The sequence below is a fragment of the Mytilus trossulus genome, unplaced genomic scaffold (assembly GCF_036588685.1).
Source record: "Mytilus trossulus isolate FHL-02 unplaced genomic scaffold, PNRI_Mtr1.1.1.hap1 h1tg000244l__unscaffolded, whole genome shotgun sequence".
Lineage (NCBI taxonomy): Eukaryota > Metazoa > Mollusca > Bivalvia > Mytilida > Mytilidae > Mytilus > Mytilus trossulus.
The window spans coordinates 432,785-447,160 of NW_026963317.1; the positions used below are offsets into that span (position 1 = coordinate 432,785).

A 14,376-nucleotide genomic window follows, 5' to 3' on the forward strand; every position below is an offset into this window, starting at 1 on the left:
AAATTTCGTCGTATATTGCTATCACGTTGGCGTCGTCGTCGTCGTCGTCGTCGTCGTCCGAATACTTTTAGTTTTCGCACTCTAACTTTAGTAAAAGTGAATAGAAATCTATGAAACTTTAACACAAGGTTTATGACCATAAAAGGAAGGTTGGTATTGATTTTGGGAGTTTTGGTCCCAACATTTTAGGAATTAGGGGCCAAAAAAGGGCCCAAATAAGCATTATTCTGGGTTTTCGCACAATAACTTTAGTTTAAGTAAATAGAAATCAATGAAATTTAAACATAATGTTTATGACCACAAAAGGAAGATTGGTATTGATTTTGGGAGTTAAGGTCCCAACAGTTTAGGAATTAGGGGCCAAAAAAGGGCCCAAATAAGCATTATTCTGGGTTTTCGCACAATAACTTTAGTTTAAGTAAATAGAAATCAATGAAATTTAAACATAATGTTTATGACCACAAAAGGAAGATTGGTATTGATTTTGGGAGTTAAGGTCCCAACAGTTTAGGAATTAGGGGCCAAAAAGGGACCCAAATAAGCATTTTTCTTGGTTTTCGCACCATAACGTTAGTATAAGTAAATAGAAATCTATGAAATTTAAACACAAGGTTAATGACCATAAAAGGAAAGTTGGTATTGATTTTGGGAGTTTTGGTCCCAACAGTTTAGGAAAAAGGGGCCCAAAGGGTCCAAAATTAAACTTTGTTTGATTTCATCAAAATTGAATAATTGGGGTTCTTTGATATGCCGAATCTAACTGTGTATGTAGATTCTCAACTTTTGGTCCCGTTTTCAAATTGGTCTACATTAAGGTCTAAAGGGTCCAAAATTAAACTTAGTTTGATTTTAACAAAAATTGAATCCTTGGGGTTCTTTGATATGCTGAATCTAAAAATGAACTTAGATTTTTTATTATTGGCCCAGTTTTCAAGTTGGCCCAAATCGGGGTCCAAAATTAAACTTTTTTGATTTCATCAAAAATTGAATAAATGGGGTTCTTTGATATGCCAAATCTAACTGTGTATGTAGATTCTTCATTTTTGGTCCCGTTTTCAAATTGGCCTACATTAAGGTCCAAAGAGTCCAAAATTAAACTAAGTTTGATTTTAACAAAAATTAAATTCTTGGGCCTCTTTGATATGCTGAATCTAAACATGTACTTAGATTTTTGATTATGGGCCCAGTTTTCAAGTTGGTCCAAATCAGGATCTAAAATTATTATATTAAGTATTGTGGAATAGCAAGTCTTTTCAATTGCACAGTATTGTGCAATGGCAAGACATATCTAATTTCACAATATTGTGAAATAGCTATTTTTTTTCAATTAGAGTTATCTTTCTTTGTCCAAAATAGTAAGCAAGAAATATCTTATTGCAAAATATTTTTTTTATTGGAGTTATCTTTCTTTGTCCGGATCAACTTAAATCTTTGTTATATACAATATACAATGTATATTCACTTTTTACTACCAACTGATAAATTTAAATAATCTTTACCATTCAGTGATAACAAGCAGTTTTTTTACATTTTATTTAGTTTATTTTATGATGTATTTAAATGAGTAGTTATTGTTGCAAACTCCATTAGAATATTTTAATTGAGATTAGTTTTGGAATAAGGGAAAGGGGGATGTGATTAAAAAATTGGGTTCAATTTTTCTCATTTGAAATTTCATAAATAAAAATAAAATTTCTTCAAACATTATTTTGAGAGGATTAATATTGAACAGCATAGTGAATTTCTCTTAGAGAAAACAAAATTTTTAAGTTCATTAGAACACATTCATTCTGTGTCAGAAACCTATGCTGTGTCAACTATTTAATCACAATCCAAATTTAGAGCTGAATCCAGCTTGAATGTTGTGTCCATACTTGCCCTAACCGTTCAGGGTTCAACCTCTGCGGTCGTATAAAGCTACGCCCTGCGAAGCATCTGGTTTAAATATATATTGCATATATACATGTATACAATAAAATGAACATTAAAGTGTGCCATTGTTTTATGTTAAATGTTGTTTTTTGCATTCCTTTGATAAAAATTCCAATAATAACTCATATAATAACCTCTATTATCAATCTTGTATATGATAACTGCTGACTTAAATTGGGGAGCATTCTAATTCAATATAATTCAAACCTAATAGAGACTTTTCATTTAATTGTTGATGAACTCTCTGTATGAACAAAACTTGATTGTGTAATGCGTATCTATAAGCTGTTTTATAATTAATATGTATTTGATTTGTAGGGAATTGAAGACTGTACGTCAACTCAGTTGTCAGGAAGTTTTGTTGGAGTACCTCATGTTTTTACTTCATCATGGTAAAATTGATGATGCAAAACAGATTTCACAGGTCAGAATGATATTTATTGTGATCATATTTTTTCACATGTATATCTTTATGTATACATTTATAATCAATGTACCAAAGCAATATGAAACTATTTGAAATTGAGTAATTTTTGCCTATTATCTACGTTGAATATTTGAATAACAGAATAAGGGGAGACAACTAAAACTTCAAAGCTGTGCAATCAGAAAATAGTGAGATGTTTTGATGAATGAATAATGTGTGACAGGATGTACATGTACCATCAAAAAATAATCAAACAATTGCAGAAATCATTTTGAGTTGCATAAAATCTCTTTCATTAAGAACTTGTAAGTTATGAGGGATTTTACTTTAAAGACAAATTCTGTTTTAACTGGTTTTTTTTCTTTTAACTATAGGATGTTTATTTAATAGATATTGTAGGTACAGTGGTATTTTCTTTTAAAAATATATAGATATAGGAAGATGTGGTGTGAGTGCCAATGAGACAACTCTCCATCCAAATAACAATTTATAAAAGTAAACCATTATAGGTCAATGTATGGCCTTCAACACGGAGCCTTGGCTCACACCGAACAACAATCCATAAAGGGCCCCAAAATTACTAGTGTAAAACCATTCAAATGGGAAAACCAATGGTCTAATCTATATAAAATAGGAGAAACGAGAAACACATACAAATTACATAAACCAACGACAACTACTGTACATCAGATTCCTGACTTGGGACAGGTGCAAACATTTGCAGCGGGATTAAACGTTTTAATGGTACCAAGCCTTCTCCCTTTTTTTGAAACAATAGCATGACATCACAACATAGAAAAACACATCATAAAATTTCAATTGGCAGGCTTAACTCAATCAAAAACGTAAATCAACACACTATGAACTAATAAATTTGATCTGCGATATCTGAATGCTAATGCACAGTTCATAAAATATAAGGGACAAACATTCAAGGCCAAAAAGCAAACAAACAAGTCAAAACAAAGCCCTGACAAGACACCACTATGAAATATTTAACCCTTTGAAAATAATCACTTTAAAAAAAACCCAGTTTTAATAATACAGGTAAAGCTTGAAGTTTATACAAATATAGTACAAATTAGTGAAAATTAGAAGATATTCCAATTAATCATAGCTGGAATATTTGTTCTTTTTGTTTGTAATAATCATATAAGAGAGAGATTTTGGTTGCCACAATGCTAATTCGGTAAGGGCTGATTTTTGCCTCAAATTTCAAGTTCATCTGACGAAAGATTTTAGACACTTTTTAAACACTTAAGTGTCTATTTTAGTTGATTCAATAAGTATATGTAAATGATTTTGACTGATTTACTCATTACAAATGCCTCGATTTTAGCTTACATATGAAAATTCTATCAAATATGCCAAAAATTGTCACTTTTCAGATGTTTATGTCAATAATGAAAGTGGCCTCGTTCCTCATCAACCTTTATATATGTTATGTATTATCATCAAATACAACTTACATTTCAATATTAAGAATGAACACGAATGCGGCCACTTTCATTTAAGACAGAAACTGTCTAAAATATAACTGAAATGCTATAATTGTGAAGATTTTAGTAATTAAGCATGACTTTGTGATGCTAGTACCCGATATATGTGCATTGCATTGTCAAACACAGCCCATATTTATTTAGCAGGAGCATTCTACTTTCCAATGAATAACTTAAAGTATACATTTTAACAATTTTGTAAAACTGCTATATTTTGGGGCCGAAAAGGGGTCTTACTGAACCTACTCCTTTGTTTTTGTTTGTGATAAATCAAAATCTAAAACTAACTTTGAATTACAGTTTTGACACCTTATACCCTAATGTTTTCACTAAATGATTATTATAGTTGATAATGAAAAGAGAGTTGACCATTTTGTTTTTTTCTTAGGAAAAAATAAAACAGACAAGATTCCAAAAGAATGCTCGAGATCATCACACAGAGGTTTTATACAAATCGTATCTAGGTTTGGTATGGTATGTGGAATGGAAGTTTCTGAAGATGAAAATTAAAGATTTGGATGAAAATAGTAAGTCAGTGAGTTATTAGGGGTTTACATTGAACATTATTAGTTTAGAATTTACAATTTTTATGGTATGTTAATCATTTGCTAGCCTTCAAGTTAAGAGACAATGATCTTTTGAAGATAAAAGAGAGAGAAGACCTTTTCCAGAACATTTCTTACCATTTCAAATGACTATTTTTTGTTGTTGTTTTCTTTCTCTTTTCCACTCAAATATTAACCTGTTCCATGTCTTTAACTGTCACATGCATATTAATTTTAGTGTCTGTACTTACTTAGACCTAGCTTGTTTTTAGCTCACCTGACCTGAAAGGTCAAGTGAGCTTTTCTCATCACTTGGCGTCCGTCGTCCGTCGTCAGTAAACTTTTACAAAAATCTTCTCCTCTGTAACTACTGGGCCAAATTTAACCAAACTTGGCCACAATCATCCTTGGGGTATCTAGTTTGAAAAATGTGTCCGGTGACCTGGCTATCCAACCAAGATGGCCGCCATGGCTAAAAATAGAACACAGGGGTAAAATGTATATTTTGGCTTATATCTTTGAAACCAAAACATTTAGAGCAAATCTGACAGCAGATCAAATTGTTGATCAGGTCAAGATCTATCTGCCCTGAAATTTTCAGATGAATCGGACAACCCGTTGTTAGGTTGCTGCCCCTGAATTGGTTATTTTAAGGAAATTTTCAGTTTTTGGTTATTATCTTGAATACTATTAACAAGGATTTATTTAATACTGGAAACTACTTTTGAAAATGGAATGTCATATTTTAATTCCTATTTTATTTTCTACTTCACCCATATCTTTTTCCAAAATAAAATTATACTTTACCAAAACATCGCGGTATTATAAACTCATCTTGTAATTCATGATTGTTTTAAAGGTGTATGTGTGTGTCAGGTTTATAATCAATGTGCATGCACAACTAAGTCAACTAACCCTGTGCATGCACGACCTTAGTCAACTAACCCTGTGCATGCACAGCCTTAGTTAACTAACCCTGTGCATGCACAGCCTTAGTTAAGTAACCCTGTGCATGCACAGCCTTAGTCAACTAACCCTGTGCATACACAGCCTTAGTTAACTAACCCTGTGCATGCACAGCCTTAGTTAACTAACCCTGTGCATGCACAGCCTTAGTTGACTAACTCAGTGCATGCACAGCCTTAGTTGACTAACCCTGTGCATGCAAAATCTTAGTCAACTTACCCTGTGCATGCACAACCTTAGTCAACTAACCCTGTACATGCACAGCATTAGTTGACTTACCATGTACAGCATTTAGTTGCAGAGAATCCCCAAGTCAAATCAGCTTTTGTGGACATTTGGTCCATAAACCCTTTAAATATAACTGGACTACAGTTCTTTACTGGACATCTACATGTGCTGTTTATAAAATTTGTATTACACTGCCATGATTGCTGGTCATCTGGTTGAGTAATATAGAGCAAACTACTGCACTTTTACAAAGCATTTTTAATGTCTGAACTTTTGGAATCACTGAATTTGACTAACCCGATGCATGCACAAAACAAAAATGACCAACATAGTGTATGCAAAGTGTTTATTTCACAAGGTATTAAATAAAACAGGAAATCAACCAAGTTGCATGCATGGACTAACACAACAGACTTAGTTCATGCATGCATGGACGAAGGCAACTAATGTTAACTTATTCCATGCGTACATGGACTAACACAACAAACAAGGAATTTATTGAATCTGGAATAATTATATATTTTCCTTGGAATATAAATTTATTTTGTGTATGTTGTTCTTAGCCTTTTCATATAAGATAATTAAAAAACACTAATATATTTTAGGAACCTATACATACAAATATGATGATCTTCAAATTGTCAGGGAAATATAAGGTTAAGTCTGTAATTGATGATGATTTAAATCCAAGTATGGCTAGTTGGATGTAATAAAATAAATTATTACTGTTCAACTAACCAGTAGCCATGCACATATGAGGAACCCCCTTAGTTAGACTAAAGAAGAACATTTTGTAAATAATTTAAAAATTTTAAATGCAAAAATTAAAAAATAAATAAATCAAGAATTCCGAAAAAAATTTAAATGAGATTTTCTTCTTTTTTTTTTTAACTTCAATTAAATGCAGTTTTTTTTCTGTCTTTCATATTTTAATAGAAAAAGATAAAAATTCTTTTTTTCAAAATTAAATAAAAAAAAACTAATACCCTGTTGTAAAAATAAATAAATGCCACTTTGAAATGGGAATATTCATGGCTGCCAAAAGATTGGAATGTTCACATATCATTTCAAAAGCAAAAACTCTCCAGTGACCAGAACGATTGAAGGTTTAAATGTTTTGCCATAACCTGGATAAGCTGGAATTAATTCATGAAAGTTACTGTCCATTTAGTAGCTATAGCGGTAAGTGTTTATTTTGTTTATTGTTTAAATTTATCATGTCTGTATAAATCACTATGATTCGTCTTTCATGCTATGCTTCATTATGTAGATCCTTTATATTAACCTTGGTCTCTATATCATGTATCTTCTATTATGAAGTCGTTGGAATAATATATCAAGTTAAATGTAAAAACTATTTACTGAATAGAATGGATAGGGTAAGAAATGTTTTGCAATAACCTTGAGAGGAATTGGAATCAATTCATGAAAGTTCCAAATAATTTATTTGTGGTACATGAAAGTGTTCCTTTTATTTCATTGGCTATGAGCCTATGAGCTATGTTAACTCTTTTATATAGAAACTTGCATATTGTTGTATTTTGCATATTAGCCTTTATAATATCATACTAATGGAAGCTGTATGTTAACCTGTGATTTACAAATTGTTGTCTTAAATATAGTCATAGCCAATCATACCACATTTCCTTCTTCTCTTGTACAATTTAAGATATATTTGCAAGTTGAAAAAATTTGTCTGACATTTATCATATCCATATTCATGATATTTATGATAAAATGTATTAGCAAAATATTTGTTCATGTGTATAGATGATCCTTGTAATTTCTATATACTAATCTTTCAAAAATATAAATTTAACTACAAAAGATGCATGTATGGAAGGTCTTTTTTGACATGTACACATGTTGAACTTTACTCACAATCATATTGCATCTATAAATGCTAAATTATGCAACATCTAATGCAAGGAGACATAAGGGTAACCAATTAGTTAAATGTATAACTAGTTTTTTTCTTACACGATATTTTTTAATTTCAAAATAAAAATAACCAAAACTGAGTATTTATTAACAAACATTTATTTCAAATAGCATTTCCTTCTTTAAGAATATTTTGAACCTTTTTCTATAAACATGATACATTTTAAACCAAGGATGGCTGCTGTCTAAAAGAAAAACAACTAAAATGTATATCACAAATTAATTACACCTTTCAAATCACATATTTTCTTTTAACAACAAGTGCAAAAAAATTACAAAGTTCTCTGAAACATTTTGATTGGTGATCTTTTTTTTAATTATCTATAAAGGCAAGCATGTTGTTAGATATGATCAAGACGGCAAAACAATTGGTATCTCAATACTTGGTAGTTACATTTTATTATGTCAATTCCTCTTATTATAGTTTTTATGCCCCTGCCCTAGCAGAGTGGGCATCAAGTTTTACCTTTGTCCATCTGTATGATACATACATCTGAACATTCTAGAATGGTTTCTGTTCTCTAACTTAAATTTGCCTCGACCAAATGTAATGAATTCGACGCTCACATTCTAATTACCACAAAACACCATTCAAGATCAAATTTTGGTGGCATCACTTTTACCTTTCTAGAGTTATGCCCCTTTCCAAATAGAAAAATTGGCGATTTCCATTATCTAACTTTAGTTTGCCTCAACCAAATGTAATGAAACTTATAAAACTAGGAAATTTGTAGAATATATTGTTGTTTAAATAATTGATTGGCCATAATTTATCAGATTCACACAGATGCATTGCAAAAGCATCTTCTTTTTCATAAGTGTCTACAGGAGCTTGTGTTTCTGTATCTTTTCTTTTAAAGAATCATCATGATAGCTTCTGTTCCCTTCACATTATCTTTGCAGATATTAATTACATCTTCAGGAAAATATCTGCTCCTTATATCTTAATCTGAAAAAACAAAACAAAAAATATGCTTTGACATAGTTTGACATATTTTTACAAAATTGTACATACTGAAATGTCTTGCCTACTTTATGGTCATGATTGAACTTTCTTTTGCATGTTTCCATCTGAAGATTATACCACAATTAGTTCCTTAAAAATAAATAAATGTTCATTTTTCTTCCAACATGATATTATTTATTTACTAATCAAGGTGACAGTAGACAATGAAAAGTAGATAACCATCATTACTGTAGCTTCTCAACTTTAATTTGATATCAACAAAATGTATTGTGGCTATTTCTCAAATATCAGTGGTAGATCCAAGGGGAGGGTTTGGTGTTTGGAACCCGCTTTTTTGGGGGACTATCAATGCACTTGAATGGAGACACATAGTTGGAACCCCCCCCTCCCTTTAAATGCTTTAGAAATGTGAATCCCTGCATATGATACAGGTTACCCAATCATCACGAGTTGGTTGACCCTTATTGATAATTAACCATTTCACAGATGATATCGGATATGTTTCTTACTTTGTACCTACAATCTCCTTCACTTTTTATGAATGTGACCTACCAAAATAGACTATTTACCAGGTTTGTAATAACATGTGCAACGCAAAGGGTGTCACATGTGGAGCAGGAATCTGCTTACCCTTTTGGAGAACCTGAGATCACCCCGAGTTTTTGGTGGGGTTTGTGTTGCTCAGTTTTTAGTTTTTAATGTTGTTTCTTGTGTACTATTAATTGTCTGTTTGTCTTTTTCATTTTTAGCCATGGCGTTGTCAGTTTATTTTTGATTTATGAGTTCAGCTGTTACTCTGGTATCCTTCGCATCCTTTGCCCCTCTTTTTTTTAACAGGAAGTTAATAAGCTGTAGCAATGGCTGTTAGCATACATGACACTGTTTAAAATGCAAAAATGCAGCTCCATGCTGTATGTTTAAGAAGGAAACTATTGATTTGTAGTTTAATATTCATTTTGTAAAAATATTAAGTTAAGTAGCCATTCAATTCTTTTAAATTAAAACTAGTCTGAAGTACTGGACCATGTATGATTGGATTATCTTTACATGCTATAAGGACACACTTCTTCAAACATCAGTACAGTGGCGGATCCAGGGGGAGGGTTCTTGGGGTTGTAACCCCCCCCTTTTTTTGGGTTGGGACCCCCCCCTTTTTAAAATGGCTGGATCCGCCCCTGCAGTAACAGTTATAATAATACCTTTGCTGTTCAGCACTTGGTTATGTCTTCAGTTTCTTTTCTCATAAGTATCAATATTATATGTAGCATACCACCATCTTGATTATTGATGCATTCTGTATTACAAATAGTTACTCAACAGTTTTATCGTAGCAATCTTTTGGTGTTTTTTTTTTTTTTATCAGAGATTACATGTTCTATGTTCTTGGATTCTTACAATGCATGGAAAAGCTGAAAGTATAAATTAGGTAAATAAATTTTAATAAATATGAAACGACACAATCAGCTTTTTTAATGATAAATGATACAATCATGCAAAACAGCATGATAGTAACTTTTTGAAACACACTATTTGGATATCAAATATCAGTTTGTCATCAATAACTTTGGTCCATCTATCAACTGGGCTCCATGGGAAACAGATGATGCCCTGCTTGCATATAATTTGTAACAAGAGGGGGTTTAAGTAGAGCTCTTTGTAAGAACCAGGCAGAGTGCGATACATGAAGGTTTCAGATTTTTTCTTTAATTGGTCTAGTAGAAGCAATAAATGAATACTGCTCAAAACATAATTTATCTTTCTGCTTAAAATGAATTTTTAATAAGGAAACATTTTTTTTTAAATCTCAGAATAAGCTTGGATAGCATCTTAAATAGAGAGAACATAATTTTATTAATTCAATAATTAAGCATCTTCATTCTATATATGGACCATAATTTGGTATTTGGCCTTTGGTTTCTTTTTGTATCCTTTTTTATAAGTTCTAAAACTTTAACTTTTATTATGTGGGTTGTGTTGTTGTTAGAATAGTATTAATGGAACAATTGAGTTTTTCATGAAAAAAATAGTACATTTTGATTCACCATTTACGTGACAGGAAACTTAACAGGAAACCAATCTTTATTTTCTTTATTTTGCACAATATATTTCAAAAGACATAAATGAACACCATTACTAGTGTTACTTGCTTCATGTTAATATTTAAAATCTATTTTCAATGTTAAATTAAAGGTTTTTTTTAAACGCGACAGGAAACCATAAGATACCGAAAGCACTTTTTTACTTTTATTTTATTGCAAAATCTGCTTAAAATAATCTGAACAGTATACTTTTTCTTAAAATCCATTTTAAATGTAACAGTATTATAAAACTCCTAAATATGTGCTTGTTTTGAAAACAATTAGTACAAATTATTCAGGAATTTCCATATTTTCTTCATTGATACAGGATACCATAATCGTTGTATCTTGATGTTTTAGCCAAAAAAATGTATTTATATTTGGTTTTGAAATTCCAGTTATATACAATTTATTCCAAATCATTGGCAATGTAAAATTCTTTAAATCCAGTAAAGAAAAAAACCTTTTAACTTGCAATTAGAATCTTTAAACTAGAGGCTCTAAAGAGCCTGTGTCGCTCACCTAGGTTTTTGTGAATATATATTAAACAAAGGACGTAGATGGATTCATGACAAAATTGTGTTTTGGTGATGATGATGTGTTTGTTCATCTTACTTTACTGAACATTCTAGCTGCTTACAATTATCTCTATCTATAATTAACTTGGCCCAGTAGTTACAGAGAAGATTTTTGTATAAGATTACAAAGATTTACGAAAAAATGGTTAAAAATTCACTATAAAGGGCAATAACTCCTTAAGGGGTCAACTGACCATTTCGGTCGTCCTGTTAACTTATTTGTAGATCTTACTTTGCTTAACATTATTGCTGTTTACAGTTTATCTCTATCTATAATAATATTCAAGATAATAACCAAAAACAGCAAAATTTCCTTGAAATTGCCATTTCAGGGGCAGCAACCCAACAATGGGTTGTCCAATTCACCTGAAAAATTCAGGGCAGAAAGATATTGACCTGATGAATAATTTTACCACTGTCAGATTTGCTCTAAATGCTTTGGTTATTGAGTAATAAGCCAAAAACTGCATTTTACCCCTATGTTCTATTTTTTGTTGTGGCGGCCATCTTGGTTGGTTGGCGGGGTCACGCCACACATTTTTTAAACTAAATACCCCAATGATTGTTGTGGCCAAGGTTGGTTTAATTTGGCGAAGTTGTTTCAGAGGAGAAGATTTTTGTAAAAGATTACTAAGATCTACAAAAAATGGTTAAAAATTTACTATAAAGGGCAATAACTCCTAAAGGGGTCATTTGACCATTTCGGATATGTTAACTTTTTTGTAGATTTTACTTTGCTGAACATTATTGCTATTTACAGTTTGTCTCTATCTATAATAATATTCAAGATAATAACCTAAAACAGCAAAATTTCCTTAAAATTAACAATTTAGGGGCAGCAACCCAACAACGGGTTGTCTGATTCATCTGAAAAATTCAGGGCAGAAAGATATTGACCTGATGAATAATTTTACCACTGTCAGATTTGCTCTAAATGCTTTGGTTATTGAGTAATAAGCCAAAAACTGCATTTTACCCCTATGTTCTATTTTTTGTTGTGGCGGCCATCTTGGTTGGTTGGCGGGGTCACGCCACACATTTTTTAAACTAAATACCCCAATGATTGTTGTGGCCAAGGTTGGTTTAATTTGGCGAAGTTGTTTCAGAGAAGATTTTTGTAAAAGATTACTAAGATCTACAAAAAATGGTTAAAAATTTACTATAAAGGGCAATAACTCCTAAAGGGGTCATTTGACCATTTCGGATATGTTAACTTTTTTGTAGATCTTACTTTGCTGAACATTATTGCTATTTACAGTGTGTCTCTATCTATAATAATATTCAAGATAATAACCTAAAACAGCAAAATTTCCTTAAAATTAACAATTTAGGGGCAGCAACCCAACAACGGGTTGTCTGATTCATCTGAAAATTTCAGGGCAGATAGATCTTGACCTGATGAACATTTTTACCCCACGTCAGATTTGCTCTAAATGCTTTGGTTTTTGAGTTTTAAGCCAAAAACTGCATTTTACCCCTATGTTCTATTTTTAGCCTTGGCGGCCATCTTGGTTAGTTGGCGGGGTCACGCCACACAATTTTTAAACTAGATACCCCAATGATGATTATGGTAAAGTTTGGAGTAATTTGGCCCAGCAGTTTCAGAGGAGAAGATTTTTGTAAAAGTTAACGACGCAGGACGCCGGACGCCAAGTGATGAGAAAAGCTCACTTGGCCCTTCGGGCCAGGTGAGCTAAAAAGGCACCATGTGATATTTGTGACCTGTACACCATCTACATGGTTTCCACATTTTAACCTACTTTAGTGGGCTAAAATCAATAAAGTACTTCCTTTCAAGTCATGCATGGTAAAAGATTACTTTTCCTTTGACAAGTTTATTGTGTTTCTGAAAAGTGTTTGCAGAACATGAATAAAAAAAATTAATTAAAAATTGTGAAAAAGATACCAATTTTGTACATTCCAAGTGTAACGGTATATTAACATGTATTTTTTATTAAATTATCTTTATTCACCTAAAATATCCAGTAATATTTACTGCTGAAGTAATATCAATCCAACGAACATAGGCACCATGATAAGAGACGTAATTTCGATTGAATTTTCCAAGGACCCTTTACATCTTTATTGGGAAACGACGTGTGTTAAAATGTCGGTCAAATCTGAAATCGTTCCCGTATTCCGCTTGAACTAGCTATATACATAAACAATTCTCATTTTTTTTGTAATTTCCAATGTCCTGCTAGGCTTGACATTTCCCGTTTTCACAGCACAATAATTTGACTTTCACGTGTCACGCTTATAAAAAATCAGCAATCCCAGGTCACACTTAGACCTAAATGAGACCCACCTCATATGATACTTGTCTTTTAATGGATCAACAATTAAAAACTAAAACTTTTTGTTTTAATATATAAAACTAGTCAGCTTGGAATTAATAAAAACAATGATGTACAACTTGTAAATCAAGAAAACGGGACATTGCCAATTTTTTTTTATACTATTGAACAGTGACAGTAGTGCCTGTGCTAGGACGAACAGACCTGGATTCCTCTTCCCCCTTTCTTCCCTTATATTAATTTTAAAGCCACTGTCACTTTGCCGGTGTATTTGTGTACATGAGTGTAATATACAGAAGAATTCTAGAGTTTTGTATCACTATAAGAGTCAAATTCTGACACTGCAGCCCAACTGAGACCAGATACCCATGTTTATTCAGAGTTATGCACTGAGGTAGGTCTAATGGGGGGGGGTAGGAGGGGTCCTGATCCCGAAATCCCGGGCTTAAAAACACCTGATCCCGAACTCAAAAACACGAAATCCCGAGGTCCCAAAATACGAAAAAAAAGAATTCCCGAATCCCGAAAGGATCAATCCCAAAATCCCGAGCTTAAAAACACCCGATCCCGGAGTCCCGATAAAGGTCCTATCCCCCCTCTCTAAAAAAACAGTTTCATTTTTCGTGTTTTAAAATTTATATATTTGCGATCCTTTTTTTTACTTGTTCTAAATCTTACCACGTAAATTCGTTTACTCTGTCTTTTGTTTAATTGAATGTTGATTTTGTTTGTCTCAAAACAATTTAAAATGTTTTTCCTGTGAATAATTTTCAATCTTCTGGCTTCTATGAAAAATTGCAAATCATCTTTTCAACAGACGACGCGAGTACGAATCGCAAAGTTCTAAATGCATATAAAAAAAAGTCCGCTGTCGAGTTTTAATTTGATTTAGAATGACAAGACATTTCATAGTTCTTT

The 14,376-nt window shown here is 32.1% G+C and overlaps 1 protein-coding gene and 1 long non-coding RNA gene across 2 annotated transcripts in view; one reads left to right on the plus strand and one right to left on the minus strand.

Annotated features, from left to right (window-relative positions):
- LOC134701383 (TATA box-binding protein-associated factor RNA polymerase I subunit A-like) overlaps window positions 1–14,376 on the plus strand; it is a 45,399-nt gene that overhangs the window by 8,586 nt on the left and 22,437 nt on the right. Inside the window, exons 5-6 of the mRNA XM_063562533.1 lie at window positions 2,251–2,356; window positions 4,247–4,385. Of these exons, the coding sequence (XP_063418603.1) occupies window positions 2,251–2,356; window positions 4,247–4,385 (245 nt within the window). The remainder of the gene's footprint in view (window positions 1–2,250; window positions 2,357–4,246; window positions 4,386–14,376) is intronic.
- LOC134701353 (uncharacterized) lies at window positions 7,848–14,280 on the minus strand. Its single transcript, XR_010104098.1, has 3 exons — window positions 14,137–14,280; window positions 9,705–9,914; window positions 7,848–8,487 (listed from the first exon to the last, which is right to left on the minus strand). It is a non-coding gene; the product is annotated as an uncharacterized LOC134701353 (long non-coding RNA).